Source organism: Bipolaris victoriae (assembly GCF_000527765.1).
Source record: "Bipolaris victoriae FI3 unplaced genomic scaffold scaffold_127, whole genome shotgun sequence".
In the NCBI taxonomy this organism is placed as follows: Eukaryota; Fungi; Ascomycota; class Dothideomycetes; order Pleosporales; family Pleosporaceae; genus Bipolaris; species Bipolaris victoriae.
Window position 1 is genome coordinate 1 of NW_014575265.1, and position 12513 is coordinate 12513.

General features: G+C 43.4%; 6 protein-coding genes across 6 annotated transcripts; 2 read left to right on the forward strand and 4 right to left on the reverse strand.

Moving 5' to 3' along the window:
- Positions 1–1588: 1588 nt before the first annotated feature.
- On the forward strand, positions 1589–2017 carry COCVIDRAFT_111962 (hypothetical protein; the record flags this gene model as incomplete). Its single annotated transcript, XM_014696298.1, has 1 exon — positions 1589–2017. One exon carries the CDS (start codon positions 1589–1591, stop codon positions 2015–2017), a length of 429 nt encoding a protein of 142 aa, XP_014551784.1.
- Positions 2018–3004: 987 nt separating this feature from the next.
- On the reverse strand, positions 3005–3256 carry COCVIDRAFT_111935 (hypothetical protein; the record flags this gene model as incomplete). Its single annotated transcript, XM_014696299.1, has 1 exon — positions 3005–3256. A coding segment is annotated over one exon (252 nt), but the record flags the coding sequence as incomplete, so codon positions are not given.
- Positions 3257–5829: 2573 nt separating this feature from the next.
- Positions 5830–6543, forward strand: COCVIDRAFT_41937 (hypothetical protein; the record flags this gene model as incomplete). Its single annotated transcript, XM_014696300.1, has 1 exon — positions 5830–6543. One exon carries the CDS (start codon positions 5830–5832, stop codon positions 6541–6543), a length of 714 nt encoding a protein of 237 aa, XP_014551786.1.
- A 1918-nt stretch (positions 6544–8461) lies between these two features.
- On the reverse strand, positions 8462–8701 carry COCVIDRAFT_111924 (hypothetical protein; the record flags this gene model as incomplete). Its single annotated transcript, XM_014696301.1, has 1 exon — positions 8462–8701. The coding sequence occupies one exon, from the start codon at positions 8699–8701 to the stop codon at positions 8462–8464; it is 240 nt and encodes a 79-aa protein (XP_014551787.1).
- Positions 8702–10885: 2184 nt separating this feature from the next.
- COCVIDRAFT_43691 (hypothetical protein) lies at positions 10886–11311 on the reverse strand (the record flags this gene model as incomplete). Its single annotated transcript, XM_014696302.1, has 1 exon — positions 10886–11311. A coding segment is annotated over one exon (426 nt), but the record flags the coding sequence as incomplete, so codon positions are not given.
- Positions 11312–11390: 79 nt separating this feature from the next.
- COCVIDRAFT_111971 (hypothetical protein) lies at positions 11391–11720 on the reverse strand (the record flags this gene model as incomplete). Its single annotated transcript, XM_014696303.1, has 1 exon — positions 11391–11720. A coding segment is annotated over one exon (330 nt), but the record flags the coding sequence as incomplete, so codon positions are not given.
- Positions 11721–12513: the final 793 nt, after the last annotated feature.

Here is a 12513-nt window from a genome sequence, read left to right on the forward strand (position 1 = left end):
CGTGGCCGTGTCGATTGGTGGAGCGGAGGATGGGTGGGCGTAGTTGCTGCTTACTAGTTGTAATCAATCTCAGAATTCTTTTCTCTTAGAAACTCTACTTACAAAGGCCGGAGCCAATTATTTTAAGTATATTCTACTAATTTACGCTTTATAACTATGTTTTCTTGCTTTCTATCTTAATAACTTTGCAATAATAGCTTATAGTAATAAAAGAAGAATAGCCTTAGAATGGTAAAGCTATACGCTATCTATCTAGAAGAAAAAAATCTTTACTCATGATTTTGCTTACCCTTATCGCCATTGTATACTTTGTTAACCCTATAGAAAGAGTTAAGAGAAAGTGATAGTAGAGAGAGAGAAGACAGAGAGAGTTTGAGTAGGGCAATTGAAAATGGCCGAAGATTTGCTCGCTGGTAGAGTACTACCGCTTCGACATTACGGGTGACGCGACCAAGATTAAGTAAGTCATCAGTTTTTCAGGTCAATACCGACAAGGAATTTGCGGAGTAATTGATTGAGCGACAGCTCCTGGTTCATCTGCCCATGCTCCCGCTCCGCTTCTACTCAACTGTCTAAGAGTACATGCAACTCGCCACCATGCTTCGAACGAATCCGCAAGCTCATTGCCTATTTCCGCATGCTATGCGTGTACTGGTCCCACGGATGCTCGGATTTTTTGCGCAAACGGCACGCCTCTACATTAGTCTTGCTATAGAGCTAGTCGCAACGACACCCAGGCCGATCAGATTCGATGTTGCATTGGACGAGAATAAAGAATATATAATTGGCTCAGTAACGCTAGATAATTGGTATCCATTCACGCAGCCCAGTATGATGTTGTTTGCTGTGATGGCACGCCATGTCAGTAATGAGCCACATGCAACGCTGCCTCGAGCTTCAGGTTGGTTCTTCCACTGCTTACTATTGGAAGATGCGTTTGACGCAGAGTCTCGTGAGGTACTAGGACCGTATTCGGAAATAGTGTATCGGAAGGTCGGTGTGATGTTTGATGTCGATTGTCAGCATTGGGAGAAGGCAGGGCCAGGTGTTGACATGATCATGTTGATTTGATGACATTCAGCGTAAGTAAGACCTTGGTAATAGTTAATATGAACGTTAAAATCATATGCAAAAATGCATCGCGTATAGCGTATGCACTTGTCGACCCGGTAACCACTGCATCGACCCTGGACGAATTATTGTTTGTCCCGGGGTAGTCCCGGCGAAGGCTCCAATCTAGGCACCCGGTTTATTACATTACGCGGTGTGCCCCATGCAATGCTAGCTTTCCGTTCTGTATTAAGCAGCTTATGATGTTACCCCTCCACGATTGTAATTCATTATATTAATATCATCAAGGTTGAATACAGGGAGTACATATTGATGAGTGAGCTAATAATGAAGCAGTTCACATACCGCAGAACCAAACGAAAGTTTATGGGTTTGAAGATTTACGTACGTATAAAGAGAGGATGACCCTCTCTAATTAACAACACATATTTCACAACTCTGAATTGTTTATAACACTCTTTTTAGTATTAACACATACACTCATTCGCGTTTCTAGGCAAAAACTACCGGCACAATTATGTTCACCCTCAACCTCCTCGCCGGCCTACTCGCCGCTACCATTGCCTCATCCTCGCCTATTGCCTCGGACGCTCCTCTTGCAGCCCGCCAGACCACCTGGACGTGCCCTGACTTCGGCAAGAACAGTGCCGGCAACCTGGTCGTCACACCAGCCACCCCCAATAACGGTCGCTGCTGCACGACAGGCTGGAGTTACATTTGGGGCGAGGGACGCGAAGCCTGCTGCCGCAACGACCCGACCCTGCTCGAGGACTCGACTTACAAGTACGCGTTGCCCTGCAGCAACAAGTATTGGACCTCGGGCGACGCGGCTCTACTGCTGCGGAGTTGCAACATCGACGACGGCGCAGGCACCCGCTGCCGCGCCGCCTGTGATGTCGTCCCCTGGTTGTATCCTGACGCGAAGCCCTGCCCTGCCAAGAACTAAGAACTAAGGGGTTCGGCCTCCGGATGACTGTCACCCTAAGCCGTACTACTATACACCGAAGCCCGGCCGGACCATGCATTTCAGCAATTATCCCTCCGGATGGCTGTTGTCCTCGGCTATACCACAAAGCCAGGCCTTGTTCGGCTAAGAATTCGGGTGCTATAATGACTCTTTGTATTGGCTATTTTCTTACTTGATCTTCAATCTGCTCATATTTATTATCTGCAGACATTTAATGGCTTAATAAAAGAACATATTTTACTACCATGCCGATATTCACTAGTAGATTGTCGATGTGGATGCTTGCTTGATAACATTACACTCGCTTGCCTGGTCGCCTTCCGGTTTGGACCGTGTACGAAATGTTCAAGTCACAGGTGCCACTGCATTGCCTAACATACCCAGAACCTTATTCAGAATCATCTTGAAAGCTAAGAGTTGTGATAATACGACTTAAAAAGAACGAAGGCAACTTTTTGTCATGTATGGAGCTAATGATAGTGACAAGTAGCCTCTAGTGTATGCACAGAGGACGAGATCCATCATGGAGGGATTATTTTAGCGAGTGTGACAAAAAGCACTTATCTACTCTATAATACGCCTTTTACTAGTGAGCGAATACGCAGATTAGTCTGCAGTATACATAACTCCGTCTTACGACTTGTACTGCGTTATTTGGCTCCGGCCTTTCTGAGTGGAGTTTCTAAGAGAAAAGAATTCTGAGATTGATTACAACTAGTAAGCAGCAACTACGCCCACCCATCCTCCGCTCCACCAATCGACACGGCCACGCATCGACACGAGCGACACGTCTGCGACGCCGGTCTCATCTCCATCCTATCGAACACCCAGTGCTTTGCCATAAAACCAAAGCACCATACCCATCCACTCCTTGCTCCCCTTCGACCAAACCCTCGCTATAAACTCCCTCTGCCGATCGGTCGGACACCTGGCGTTCAAGGCCTCCTTGATGCGGACCGTGTCTTCTTAGAGCCATAGAATGGTGTCCGAATTAAGTCTCGATTCGGACACGTCGACTGTTATGATATCTATGCCCGCCAGGTATATGTTGAGCGCGTCTGCGTTGCTCACGAGGGCGTACTCGCCCATCCGGAGGATCGCACTTAGATCGATCAGGCCCGTACCGTCTGAGCCAGCTTCTAACCTATCGAACCTATCTGCTATCCACCTCTGTATATCGTCGTGGATCTTCTTTAGCGGACGATTGAAGGAAGCAATTATAGTATTAGGGGAATTAGTGTTTTTAATAGATATAAGATGGAAGGGGAGTAGGGACAAGAGCTACGAATAGAAAGTCGACATCGTTTCGATGGGAGTCGAGATCGAGTTCAAATAAATGCGCGGCGGTGATGAGATGAGAGAGATGGACGGACATGGCGAATTTATGGGTATTAGAGAGCTTCGCTGCACTACGTTCGTTGTATCGTTGTCTTATCGCAACTGTAGTTCGCTGTTCTGCTGCCTTCGTCGCAACCGTATTGTGGTTGTCGCACCCAATAGAGTTGTGCCTTATAGTCATATACCTATTGAGAGGTTTATAAATTATTACTAAACTATTCCTAAGGTTTTAAATTAGGGTCTCGCAGACCCTTACCCGGTTTTTTACTTTGACTGCACGGTCATTTTTTTTGATACCCGATTTCGGCAGGTTGGGGTGTGGCCTGCCATTCTTTTCTGAGATAAATGATCTGATACGCCACATAGCAAACAGAGGAAAAAAAAAGTCAAGTCGTACTGCGTTATACTCGCTGACCTATATTTTCCAACCCAGGGACTTATGTTTTGGCACCTTATCGATGTGGCTCTTTTCCCAAGATTCGTCTTACACGCAAGCATTGACAATCTGAGATTGTTGTCACGTGTACTGATCAGGTCCATTAGGAAGTGACTCCCAGCGACCTTTTTGGCGCTTCATATTTGGACCCGTCTATATCGCCGTTGCTAAATCTCTTAAAGTGCATTATACACGTCCAGAATATCTTTCATTGAATGTGCACGCTTCAAAAGCTCTACAAATGTTACTATATCTTTCAGTGTCATGGTACCCCCCTAAGAGTATAGGTACCTTATTTCAACGTATGGGAAACGGTATTGATCTACTTGTCCCACCCAAGGATGGGCAACATGGGCAACATCGCCTATCAGAACAATCCTTCTGTAGCTACTACTCCGTGACAAGGGCCTACTTTCTTTCAACCGCAAAACTTAAGCTTCTTGAACTTACAAAATTGTTCTTTGCATAGCGGACGAGAAGTCTCGTAAAGATTCTTCGAAACGCTCCACATCTTGGCTACGGTCTTTTCTCGCTTGTTGAAAGTCATGTCTCCCATGGTGACAGTCGAGATCTAAGAGCCTTGATTACCTAGCCAATACCAATGAAAAGAGGCCGCTATCCTATAATCGGATCACTGCCTACCTCATTGAACTGGCGTAGCAGCAACACTCGCGAAAGAATCGCATCACAGGATTATTTGATCCACTGTTCAGACATTTCCTCGTCTGATCTTATTCTGACCGCAGGTATAGTTACACGAGTTATATTCATACTACCATCATGAACAAACCCAACCTTGAGGCGTAGCATCTGCAAATGCTTGCATCAATACGTAGGGTATGTATTAGCAAACAATGGTTCAGAGCTTCATTTTGCAGAATGATATTCTGAGTTCTACTCACTACTAGCATTACCAATCAATTCTGCCTCCATCTGTTATGTAAATTTGATCTTGACAGCCACCGCATCGAGGCTACTTTATAGAGAAATATATTAAGTAATGACATGACTCTGATAAAGATGTTTTGATTGGTCCGAAGTACCACCGGAAAAGACTACCTAACACGTCCACCGCCATAATTTCCGCCGACCACCTTGTGCTATTCCGAACAATTCACCGCAATCCACGTCCTCTACTATCTTCACAACATGCCTATAGATATTAAGAAATCCATTGACGAACTACTACGCGATTCGAGAGTGTATCAATTGACTGAGATTTACAGCCGTTATCGCGCTCATATCTAGTGTAGTTCAATGTAGTTCGTTTTGCTGGTTAATGGAGGATTGTGCCACACAATTCCTTGCGCGCACGAATGTTGTGCCAGAAATAGCTTCAAAGTAGTAGCGATGTAAGCAGACTCGCGAACGCTCTAGCTTAGTTTTATTTATAATCAATCAACAGGGGCGCGCGGTAACTCTCAGGCTTTAATAATAAATCCCCGCATTTCCCCCGTGTTTCATCGTCAGGAGCCCCTCTCGTCCCATCCAGCTTGGCGTTCCAGGTCAGTGGTAAAGCCTATGTTGCTGACACAAGAACAAAATTACTACCACCCCCCAGTAAATATCTAAACACGCCACTCATCTTGGGCTTTAATAGTGAGGGTAACGACTGTAACGCTAGTGTCTTAAGCAGACCTCCATTGTAGCTATATCTCTACGATTAATCACTCCGCTCTCCCCTACAAAAGTATTCCCCAAGTCGCCGAGCTTGGCAATACTGCATTGAACGCATGGCGTGGCGGGCGAAATATGCTATGAACGACTGTTAAATGTGTCAGCCAAGAGGCTGATGATACAATACTCTAAAAAAAGTATTTGTTCGTGATTATTGCTTACCTAGTCTGTTGAATCGTAGTATCTATATATACCGCATTATTTTCATGATTGTTGTAATTTCTGCAAGCAACACCTTCCTAACCAACAGTACGATTTAGAAACATTCTTTTTCAGCAGCGGGTTCTTTTTACTTCCAACTTCAGTAAACCTTTCATTTCAACTAGTCTCTCACTTCATCATGACATTCCGCGCATTTGCTCTCCTTCTTACTACGAGTTCCTTTATCGCTGGAGGGTATAGCTCGAACCTACATTCTTCTCTCTTCGAAAAACGTCAAACATGCTCTACATGTCCCCTTGGTGGCAATCCCATCGTCAAACTAGTAAAGTTTTTTGCTACTGGAGGAGATCCCCAAAGTACCGTTGATTGCAGGTATGGAATGACAACCAAGGAGTGTTATACATTAACTAATGACCTATTGTTTTCTAGAATGGAATCTGTATTCGGACTTCCCTCTGACCTAGGAGGGCAGGGAGCCGGAGACTTCGAGGCCGCAGTCCGTGTCAATTTCGACGAAGACCAGCTTGCTTGCTCTGTAGAAGGCGTTTCTCTTCCGATCGGCAATGAGATTGAAGATACCGTGTGCATCGCTGGAGGGTGCACCGTCTCGGAAGTTACTGATCAGAGTGCTCTTGTCACTTGGGGGGCCTGTATCGTCCGGCCTAATGTCCCCGTTGTCGAAAATCAGGCTCTCACAGATGCTGAGTGTCTCCCTGCTCAGGGTGCAATACGTTTTGCGAGATTCCATGATACCGGGGACTGCAGCGGTACAGAAACAGTCACGGAGCTGACTGTTAGCGGACGTAGCACCACTGAGTTTTCGCCTAACGATGGTGGCGGCATTTTCCATGGTGGAATTGTTACGAGATGCAGCACTGTGGCCGCTGCTTAATATCAAGCATGGTAATCCTAGCTATCGCGATGAAGAAGGGTAAGATGAGATTAGTCCAATCAACGTCATAGAATCATTCCAAGCCTTCGGTCTTCTAAGCTACATTTATTTACTAGAAAAAATCTACAATTCGTTAAAAGTAGTAGCTATCCTTAGCTATACTAATCAACACTGTTTTGCAAAGCTAGGTGTATATCATGATTATTATTAGTTCTATTGTTCTTAGCATCCTATAGAGATATACTTCCTAAGGACGTTTAGGAAGACGTGACTTCCTATGTCTTTATAGTATCTTTCTCGTAGCGGAATGCTAGCTCTTAGCAGGAGGGTAAATCACATAATCAACGCTCCGTGACAACTATTTTTTCCCTTAGCATCCAGGGTAGTTCTCCAACCATCTATAGTTATTTCTAGAGCAAATATCCCTTCTATCATTCCTTATATCACTAGATTATAGAATCTTATTATAGTAGCACTAGAGTAAAGATAGAGGCTACTAGAGTGCGCTTTCTGCAAAGGACATCATTCTACTATCACAAAGAACATAGAATATAACGAAATATATATGTTATTTCAGTACATACATAGAACTAAAACACAAAAAATAGGAATAGAGAAAATAGTAATTTAAGAAGTGCCCTTGCTGTCCTTATTGTAAGTTCTCTGTTGTAGAAGAACTTCTTGCCGTTATAGTCGAGATGGTTGAATATCTAACCTTTCCGTTTGTATCATAGAACCCCTGTGCATAGGCACACTAGCAAACATCCTTAAAAATTTTCCCACGACTTGGCTCATTAGGGTACGGGTCTGGTCCCTCATCGCCAAATGGTCCCTTCTTTGGCTTCCGGCATTCATAACAGTCGCGGTCTGGTGAACAAATAACGTGGTTAAATATAACCGTGGTGCCTGGTTTAGGGGGCGATGCTCCTGGACCATTCTTTCTAGTACAAGAGCACCAATGGGCCCCTACGCCCTCAGCAATACAGCTGGCGTCGAGACTACCAATTAGGCAGTCGTTGTCATCTCCTATACACATCGCCTTCCCTCCAAAAGAGCAGAACTTAGTGTAATCCGAAGAAATAACTGGTGGTCTTGTCTGTGCGGTGGCTGATCCCATTAGGGCTAGGAAGAGGAAGATTGGAGTTGAGTAGAACATTGGTAAAAATGTAGTTAATGATTTAGGTGGGACTAGTAGAACTGGATAGCTTGAAACTGTAGGTAGAGATGATCTTAGAATTCAATTTCACGAGAACTGCTCCAACATTTATGTTCATTACTTGTACCAATATCTTGAACTTGGATTATATTAGTAAGTAAGTAAGGTGGACTAGTTCTGAGTAATACGGCTTAGAACTTTAAATGTTACTCAGCGTCGAGATGGAATTCTCTAATTCCACCAACAAAGTAAGATAATCTGCTCTAACTACTACGGCTTCGAACGTTAAATATTACTCAGCGTTAGGATAGTTTTCCCCAGTCTTACCAATCAATAACATCGAATACCTCTGACTAATACGGCTGGAAACGTTAAATGTTACTTAAGGGTAGGGTAGAATTATACAATTAATCTGGTTCCAAAGACAGATAAGCTCTGACTAATACGGTTGAAAATGTCAAATGTTACTCAGAATTAGAATGTAGTTCGATGTCACTGAAGAGAAAACGTCAGCTCTAATAACTTAGACTGGCTAGATTATCTAAATAAGATTTACTAGTTATGATTTTGAGACTATTAGTAGAGCACTAGTAAAAAAGAGGTATGTAAGCCGTGCCATAGTTTCAGCTCCACGGGCTACTAGCAAAATCATAATCGAATTTAATTTCGTAGACCCAATGACTAAAAGTGATAGTACAATATATACTGCAGGTGAAAGAAGCACATTATTATCAACACAATTAGCTCACATCACTCTTACATTCAAATCCTTTTTATTATACAACTACTAAGATGTATTACATCTATACTCTTTTTGCTTTCGCTACTATGGCCTCTGCGTTTACGCCCCAGCCAAACGCATGTTATAAGCAGCCAAAGACTTGTCTTCTCGGATATAGATTTTGCGTTGATAATAGCGGTAATTGCGAACCTCCAATTACAAAGCAAATTGGAGACCAGACGATTCAATATTGCGATGTATGCAACTACCCAAATGCTCATTGCGATTTTTTCGGAAGCCACGGTTGTTCGTGTGTGAATGGAAAAGAACAGTGCCCAGGATAAGCAGTGTAAGGCCTATTTACGACATTTGAATCTCTAGAATTAACAAACTAATAAAGATAACTAGACCAGAGTCTACTCTATAGGTATCGAGGGGTAGAACTTGCGATTTTTTTTTCCCGCCAGGGGTTTTTTTTCAATCGCGAGGCTACTGAACCAGGATATACATATAGGGTTAGAATGAGGGGCCTGACTTAGGGCTAATACACATCGGCAATTCATTGTCCTATAGATAGTAGAGAGATTTCGTCTATATAGAGATAATATAAATTACTTGTCTACTGTTATGTTTATCCTAGAAGATAACCTTATAAAAGAATATAAATTCTATGCTTAATCCTCCGCAGTATAAGAGGTGAAACGACCCTATCTCCATAAGTTCAAGAGGGGGGAAGTGTAAGGTTGGATTCATATTCAAAATGGATGCAACTGCAACCAGCCTACTATATAATGCTACGTGAATCTAACATCTGATTCGGCCTAATTAGGTAATTACGCACCGTGAATTTCGCCTATTATAGTACAGTTGTCGCTAATTATATTTCTGCACGTTGAGATGATCGCTAGATTTCTGTCTCACTCCATAGCAATATAATCAACAAGTGTTCTAGGCAGGAAATAAACGTACTATAACCTGCAGCGTGTCGCGCTGCCAGTAAACTATCACCCTATGCAGAAAGGAAAAATCTGCCTCACCAAGATTACCTATCATATATTTACTTTCTTCTTAGTGATGTGGTGGCTACTTGCTAGGTCATCTACTAAGTATCCTACGCTGTACCCTATTGATTAACCTTGGACACATTCATTAAGGGTACAGCTTACCATCCATCACTCCAGGGTAGTAAATGTAGATGTTCATGTCGGCGTACCAAATTCATGTAGATTGCTGCATTCAAACGTTTTGATCGTGATTCTTAAGCCGCTTTTTAGTACGCTTACAGCATCCGTCATGCGGCGCCGTTCCTGTCGCTGTAGACCCATACACCACGAGCATAAAGAGTTTTTTCTTCTTATCTCAGTATGTTTGCTCACTTAGTCTCTATGTTACCTAATATAGATAGCGAGGTAGGTATTTCTAGTTCTGCGAAAATTGCAAAAGTCGTAGTTCAAATGTCTATACATGGTACAGCTCTTTTGTTACTTTTTCTGAGTCTGGCGTGGAAAATCAGCTAGGAAGCAACTTGGTCTCTTGTTGGCAGTTCATGACCCTCAACTTCGTAGCCTCCTCCACTCTACGTGCAAATGGCTCAAGAGCCCTGTCATGAATAATATCAAGCAGCTGAATTATCATATCAAAGGTTCACCGAATCTGAATTTGTAGTTTAACGATGAGGAGAGAATCCCCGCTGGCCGTAAAGAAATTTGTGAACATAGAAATGATCAACCTAATTTATTCGCCCACTTTTCCAAGAATCTCATGCCACATTTGTCGATGTTGAATCATAGTTTCCGTCGTTTCGACATCGGTCTGAGATTCTAAATTGATCTTGTGAGGTAAAGACATTGCTTCAATGATATTACAGCCAAGTTTGGCGTGGGTGGTAAGAGGTGATCTGTCAAGAGGGATTGCTATGATGGGGATCATGCATCAAGGGAGAGGCAGAAGTCCAAGCAAACAGTGCAGAAGATAGTCTGGATATTCGAGCTTTCATTGCAGATTGAAGATCAAATGGACAACGAGATACTCGGAGCAGCTTTTGGGAAGCATGTCAATCGATGCGTTCAACACTCAACATGAGCTGGTGATCCTGCTACTTTCAGTATTAGTCAGATCAATGCGTAGGCCACGCAGTTTAACTCTGGCATTTCCGGCCATTCAGTGTCGAAAGATAAAGGAACCATCATCCTGGAGATGCCCTATGCCGCCAGTTGGGTGCATAGTCGTCCAAATATTAGTGAGATAGTGTGCAGTCGCGTATGGATCGGATATGAGGGCTTTTGTCGTTTGGTTTGGCTCATTCAAATGGCCGAGTGCAACAACAGCGCCCCCTATCGCAATTTCTCCTAGCATACCTATACCGTGTATTCTTGAATCTTCGTTCAGTACATATACTGCATCGTTCTGTAGCGCTGCTCACACGGTATCGACATTTCATCGTCAGCTTTGTATTCTTATTGGCCAATCTGCGTTTGAGAAGAAATGGAAATCTTCGAGGGACCATAAGTGTTGTACAACCCCAATTTATCGAGGCCAAGTCCAGCAAGTTGTTGCAATGCATGATTTGTTAGGGGTCCTCCACCTGCAAAAGCGGAGCGCCAGGTACATGCCTGATCACCACTAGCGGCCCTGAGTTCTATCCAGGTCGGGGATTCTGAAGGTGTGACTTTGGTGTACGTGGTCAATTCCTGGTGAACGATTTTTGTCATAGGTATGGGATCACCACATTGAATATACGGAACAACGTAAATCGTTCCGCCATTGACAACACCTATGAAAACCTCCTCCACGCCATGGTTGAAAGCCAAAGCACTATGCTGAAGCATCAATTCTGCGACAGTATTGTACGTCTTAATAAACCCTTCCATTTCATTGCGGAGACCGTTATGGTGAGCAAGATGCCTTGAGATTGCGAAACTATTTAGAAAATCAGCCCTAACCCTCCCTTTTCTATCCATACATGACTACCTACGCATGACATGAGTTTCTCCCATAATACCCTGTCCTTACTGCATAATCAACATATGAATTAACAGAGTTATCAAACCAATCGCGATCATAGTCTTTTGTTGAATCTCTTGCGCTCCTGCAGATAGCACATTCATTTGGGTACACTCCATCTGGTATGCCGATCTCACGCGAAGCAATATGACCGCCGATGTCTCCACACATGCTAATAGCATGGTTGTCGCGATACGAATTGCTTGATTCATAGGGAGTCCAGGTATAGAATACAGCCATATCTTTAGCGAGAGCCATAAGAGGAGCGTAGAAAAATATGGTAGTTGTGAGGCGCCTAGAGAGTTGTTTAGTATAGCATTTCTCAAAACTGTGATGGGCTACGCCCTTAATAGCGGCGCTGCGATACGCGCGCCAATATCGAGTATATATATATATCTAGTTATCATGATAATAAGATAAACGTGTTGTCTTGTGCTTACCTTTTGGTTCCGTGGGCGGCGCGAGTAGCTGCGCGCCAGGCCGAATCCAGCCCACCCATTACATGAACTATAAAATCCTAGACTTACATGATAGTGAATAGACTTTAGTTAAAATATAAGCGTTTCATGGGTCAGTTAGGAGACGATTAAAGCGGAGTTAAATATGTCCACGAAGGCGTCTTGTTAATTTATCAAAGATACTTCTATAGAGCCAATGCACTTATTTGTTTATTTTACCTAGCGGCTTATAGTTTCCCAAAAGGGGTTAGTAGAAAAAAGATATAAGCACTTGATCACTAGTCCATAGTAGATAGAGGGAGCTTTGACCAAGAATTACATCTCACTCAGCACTATACTGAAAATATATAGGTGTGGAGTTAGATGCCCCTTTTAAAGAATTATATCCTATGATCAGTTCACCGCTATCAGAGTCTATCTAGGCAAGGGAATGAATTACGAGATATGAATAATATTTCTCACCTACCAGAAAGTAAAATTTACTACGCCTTCTAGAGGCAATGGTCCAACGACCACACGATCAGAGGTTGAATGACCACGCAATGAGCAAGGATTCTCTCTAGTGCGACGCTATCTATTCCCATCTAATAAGCTAGATGCGGCCCGGCACACATCTCACGATGCGCGCTCCG